The sequence below is a fragment of the Pelodiscus sinensis genome, chromosome 19 (genome assembly GCF_052426305.1).
Source record: "Pelodiscus sinensis isolate ZL-2025 chromosome 19, ASM5242630v1, whole genome shotgun sequence".
NCBI lineage: Eukaryota > Metazoa > Chordata > Testudines > Trionychidae > Pelodiscus > Pelodiscus sinensis.
The window spans coordinates 33,868,601-33,873,872 of NC_143070.1; the positions used below are offsets into that span (position 1 = coordinate 33,868,601).

At 57.3% G+C, this 5,272-nt stretch overlaps 1 protein-coding gene across 3 annotated transcripts; it reads left to right on the forward strand.

Moving 5' to 3' along the window:
• Window positions 1–1,462: 1,462 nt before the first annotated feature.
• Window positions 1,463–4,719, forward strand: LOC149523121 (uncharacterized). Of its 3 annotated transcripts, none has more exons than XM_089771413.1 (3): window positions 1,463–1,619; window positions 2,420–3,189; window positions 4,076–4,718. In XM_089771413.1, the coding sequence occupies exons 2-3, from the start codon at window positions 2,721–2,723 to the stop codon at window positions 4,528–4,530; spliced, it is 924 nt and encodes a 307-aa protein (XP_089627539.1). In that variant the 5' UTR covers window positions 1,463–1,619; window positions 2,420–2,720; the 3' UTR covers window positions 4,531–4,718. The 3 variants fall into 3 exon arrangements, with proteins under 3 accessions (XP_089627539.1, XP_089627541.1, XP_089627540.1); XM_089771415.1 differs by having other exon boundaries at window positions 1,494–1,619; window positions 2,634–3,189; window positions 4,076–4,719; XM_089771414.1 differs by lacking the exon at window positions 1,463–1,619 and having other exon boundaries at window positions 1,634–3,189.
• Window positions 4,720–5,272: the final 553 nt, after the last annotated feature.

Genomic DNA, 5,272 nt, shown 5'->3' on the forward strand with positions numbered 1-5,272 from the left:
ACATGTCAGGACTAAGCACTGTCTAGACCATCCCTGATAGACAATTATCTAATCTGCCCTTACGTATCTCCAGAGATGGGGATTCCACAACCCCCCTGGGCAATTTATTCCGGTGTTTCACCACTCTGACAGGCAGGAAGTTTTTCCTCGTGTCCAGCCTCAACCTTCCTTGCTGCAGTTTCAACCCATTGCTTCTTGTCCTGTCCTCAGAGGCCAAGGAGAACAATGTTTCTCCTTCCTCCTTGTGACACCCTTTTAGATACCTGAAAACCGCTCTCAGGTCCCCTCTCCGTCTTCTCCTTCCCAAACTAAACAAGCCCAATTCTTTCAGTTGTCCCTCCTAGCTCCTGTTCTCTAGACCTTTCATCGTTCTTGTTGCTCTTCTCTGGACCTTCTCCACCTCTCTCCTGAAATGTGGGGCCCAGAACTGCAGAAGCCCGGCAGAAGTAGGGGGGTAGATGCGTGTCCCCTACCTGGGGCAGGTGCAGGTGAGCCTGGGCCCATAGAAGGACCATTTATTCCTCACCAGCCACAGCTCTGAAGCCGCTCCGCGTTAGGTACCATGGCTGAGGGGGAGACACCCCCTGCTCTGAGCCCAGCATGAAATAGACGTGGCTGGGGGTGGGGGAGGGTGATGCCTCACCTCCAACCCGCACATTGGCCCAGAACAGACCCTCCCTGGGCCTCCTACCCTCCTGGCGCCCTCTTTCCCCCTTGGCTCCGTTGGATCCGCGCGTGAGTTTCTTTTCCGTTCGGCCATCAGAGAACCAGTCCCGTTCCAGGCCTGGCCCATCATCCTGGCACCATTCAGCCCTGACTTTGCTCTCAGGAGGCGAGGAAGCCAAACGTGCTGGTCTTAGCTCTTCCCGTTTGGGAGGAGTTCTTGGACAGACAGGGGGACAGACAGACGGGCTCCCCCAAACACGCAGTAGATTAGATACCATGCTCCTGCCAGCCACTTACTCCCGGACCCCTCCCCCCAAGCCGCTAGAGTTTTCAAGTGTCTTAGTAGCTCCTGGAAAGAGGGTGACGTGTGTAGGTGAGGATGGGGGGGAGTACGGGTGTCTGGTGTGTAAGGCAGGAGAGGGCTTTGACTTCCCAAACCGCCAGCCTGGCCCCACCCACACTCTGCCCCCCAGAACGCCTGCTGTCGGCACACGGGGGAGTGGAGTGAGGTTGCCCCCATGGAGGGGGCCTCAGCAGAAGGAGCGGGGCTGGAGATGGGGCCGGGGGTTTGCCTCCTCCAGCCTTCGCAGACCCTCCGTGGAGCGGGCCGAAAGGACCCGGCCGGTTCCTGTCTGTTCAGCCCATTTCTGGGAAGAGGAAAGTGAAACCTAAACCTTTCCTCCCTCCCAGGGGCAAGTCAGGCAAAGAGGCCAGGATCGCATGAAGAGGCTTGCCCAATGCTCTGCGTCACGGCAAGTCACTGGCAGGCGTGGGCAGGGAAGGTGCAACCTGCCTCTGTGTGAGACTGCCTCCCCAGATCCCAAGGGCGGGTGGTGGCTCCTTCGGGTGGGTATAAGAACGGCTGACTCCCAGTAGCGGCTCTGAGGCACCGAGCCGGACCAGGCAGCTTGCAGATCGTGCGTGTGGGGAGACACCAAGCCCGGAGAGGGACGGTAAGGACAGGCCCCAACCCCCCCTTGCCATCCGAGGCAGAGACCCAGCCGGGCGGGGAGAGGAATTCAGAGCCCTGCGTCTCTTGGCTCCTTCCCCAGATCCAGAGGGAATTGACTCCGGGATCCCACCGCTGCCTGCACGTTGTGCCGGGGGAGGGGAGGGTGGGATCTTGGCTCCAGTGCTGGGAGCAAGGACGGTTCCCAAGTCCCAAGGGTGAGCGTAGGATGCTAGCAGGCCAGGGCTGGTAAGTAACCAGGGGCTCCACATGATTCCCTCCCTCTGGGGCGCCTGACGTCGGCTGCTGTCGGCAGCCACGATGCCAGGCTAGATGGGCCTTTGGTCTGACTCATTCCATTCCCCATCACATCACCCGTGGAACTAGGCAGCCCCCCTCAGGCAAGGCCCTGGGGCTAAGTCTCCCAGCCTGAGTTGCCCCACCCCTGTTGCCCAGGCTCTCCATGGGAGCCAAGCCCCCAGCACTGTAGGGGAGATGCAAGACCCCCAACTCCCCTCCCTCAGGGCCGGCCTTAGGTACCCTGAGGAAACCTGTATTGTGGCCCCCCTGTGTGTGGCTACAGCTCCCCAACCTCTCTTCACGCTGACCCAGCCCGGTTTGAGGTGAGTGGCCAAGCGGCAGGGTACCGGCCCAGTGTGTGCCTTAGGGGGACTGCGTGAGGGACACTCCCCGGGTGTGAGAGACAAGGCGTGTGTTTGGGGGGCGAACATAGGACTCGGAGCCCTGGTCTATACTTAAAGCGTTTGTCGAATTGAGCCATTTACGGTTGCTTTTCTAAACAAGGAATCTACACCACCAAGCCTGTCCATTTTTGTGGTTTCTGAAGTCGGTTTTCAGTCCTCCTGCTTTCAACAAGGCCCCACGCCAAATTCGGTGGAACTCACAGGAGTGTGGACCCCGTGTTGAGAAAAGTGGAAATTTTTGGCCTCCAAGAGGCATCCCACAGTGCCGTGCTCTGACCGCTCGGGCCAAAACTTGCACCTCTGTTACTCTGCAGGTGAAGAGAAAAAGCCGTGGGAAAGTTTGAGTTTTGTTTCCCACGCTGGCGTTGCAGGGCACCTCCGGACAGACAGCACCCGTGGCCATGGCTTCCACGAGTGCAAGTTCCACAAAGCTCAAAAAAGAAAATTGGAGCAGCCAGGAGACCTTGACCTTCATCAAGGTGTGGAGACAGAAATCCAACCCCCGTAAACTCCAAAACAACAAGAAAAATCCAAACATCTCCACTGACATAGCAGCGCGCCTGGTGAAGAAAGGGTACACCAGAACCGCCCAGCAGTGCCGCACGAAAATAAAGTATCTGAAGGACGCCTATCGCAAAGCAAATAAGGCAAACCTGCCGCAAAAATGCCGCTACTATGACCAGCTGCATGCCATCCTGCGGGAGGACCAGATTAGCATCCCCAGGCAGACTGTAAGATCCACCCCACAAACTCCCGGTGGTCGCGTGGAGAACAGCCTGGCGCTGGCGTGGGAGCAGCAGGATGCGAGAAACAATCAGGCAGCAAACTCCTCTTTCCAGGGCAGCACGGATCCTGGGGAGGGCCCTTCTGGTGAGTTCACGATTTTTTTTTCATGCTACAAGTAGGGTTCAGTGCGGGTGTAACGGAGGGGGGTGGCTGGAACGGCTTGTGAACCGGCCTGGAAAACCCCCCTTCCTGGGAGAGGGCTCCTTCCCTTTCCCACGGGAGTCCTGAGGGCGGAAAGGGGCTTCTGTATGAAGGAGAAAGGAAGTGAGGTGTGGCGGACCTAGGAGGGAAGCCATGTGACCCACCATCCTACCCCTGCGGGACTGTGCCCCATAACATGCCTGCCTCCAAACCATGGGAGTCCCAGTCCTCCCTTGAGAACGCTGTTGTGTGCTGGATGGACTGTGGCCGCTTGAAAGCAGTGGTTCCCAAACCTTTTTGCATTATGACTCCTTTCTGATTGTTGAGAAACTGTCACCTTCCCTCCCCCCCCCCTGCTCTCCCCTGCTCCCGCAAAGAAAAATTCCAGCAAAAGTTAAGCAAAATAAATAAATAGAACTGACTGGGGCCAAAAAAACAAACAAAAATAGCAGCAAAACTTGTCAAGCAATCCCCCTCCTCCCCAAAAACCCCCCCACCCTTTTAAGAGCAGAGCAGGCATTGCCCTTTTAAGGTGGCCATTTTGAAATCTACGCCAGCCAGCCTGAGCAGACCGACAGACCAGGTTCTTTCTTGGGGGTGGGAATTGACAGGCAGTGATGGGTCATCTAACCCTCCCCCCTGTCCCGGAATTTCTTCTTGCCACCCCCCCCCCACCCATTTGGGAACCCCTGCTTTACAGCATCACTTTGGCCTTGCACTGGACACATCTCCATCGACTTTAGAGAGACCTTGGGTGTGTGTGAACAGATGAGGCTTCAGGCTTCCCTGTGTATCTCCAGCAACGTGCGTCTGTAACTTTTCTTTGCAGCGGGACCCGCAGGCAGCTTGCGGCCTACGCCCCTGGCTCCAGCAGCTGTCCAGCTCCCGCAGAGCCCCAGGGAAAAACGGGCACGAGAAGTCATCTTGGAGGAGAAAATCGTGAGGATCAAGAAGTTCCTGGAGAGGCTCGTGGAGCGGCAGGAGAGGCTCGCGGAGCGGCAGGAGAAACTCGCGGAGTGGCAGGAGAGGGTAGTAGAGCGCCGGGAGGAGACTGCAGAGCAGCCGGAGAGGGTAGCGAAGCAGCGGGATTGGACTGCAAAGCGGCAGGAGAGGGTAATGCAGCAGCAGGAGGGGATCACGGAGCGGCTGGAGAGGTTATTGGAGCGGCAGGAGTGCCTAGTGGGGAGGCTGGAGAGGGCACTGGAGCAGCGGCGGAGGATGGCACATGGGCAGTGCAGGACCACTCTTGAAGATATAGCCAGAATAAAACTCCGTTTCGGGTGAGCTGGCCAACAGCCTGAGGGCGTTAGAACTCGCTGTGCGTTTTCTGTTATTTAAAATTTGTCTTTCCTTTGGCTCGGCCTGTTTGCACTCGCAACTTACATCCGCCTGTTTGCCCTTAATAAAATCACTTTGGTTTACTCCCCAGCATCAATCCTTGTTACCTGGGGGAGCAGCCAGGGTGCATTTCATTGGGCTCACCCAAACCATCCATCGTGGTTCTGATCCCGTCTGGGGAGCGCGTGCCTGGAAATTGGTCCCGAAACGAGATTCTCCTCAGATCTGAAGAGGCTCAGGGTCTCTATTTCTCCGGAAGAGGGGGATCTCAGCTCTGTGCTGTGTCTCGGGGAGAGCAGGGGATCTGGCCCAGCAGGGCAGGGCGGTGAGACGCCCCAGACGACAAGGAGGCGAGTGGCAGCGACTTTGTCCGCACCCCGAGAAACACCCCCAAAGGGTCGTCTATGGCGGCCCCCCCATCACAGTCTGAACAACAGTCTCTTTATGGGTGATGGTGCAGGGGTGTGGGGAATTACAGGCAAACCCCTTGGATGCAGGGGACGGCTTGTTGAGAACATGACTCTCAAAACTGGCCCTTCCTCAAACTTTCTTTCAAAGTTTCAAATTGGTTTACGCTGCCCGGCATTGCACATCCTGGTGTCTGGCTGTGTCAAAATGTCCAGCGACCACCGCTACTCTGCCAGATAACTCCCCCCCCCCACACACACACATGCTTCCTTGAGGTCTA

What these genes read in the sequence shown, in the direction of transcription:
- LOC149523121 (XM_089771413.1), top strand. Translation starts at nt 2,721, where the DNA reads ATGGCTTCCACGAGTGCAAGTTCCACAAAGCTCAAAAAAGAAAATTGG. An exon ending in TCCTGGGGAGGGCCCTTCTG is followed by an intron (nt 3,190 to 4,075) that starts GTGAGTTCACGA and finishes TTTTCTTTGCAG; the next exon opens with CGGGACCCGCAGGCAGCTTG.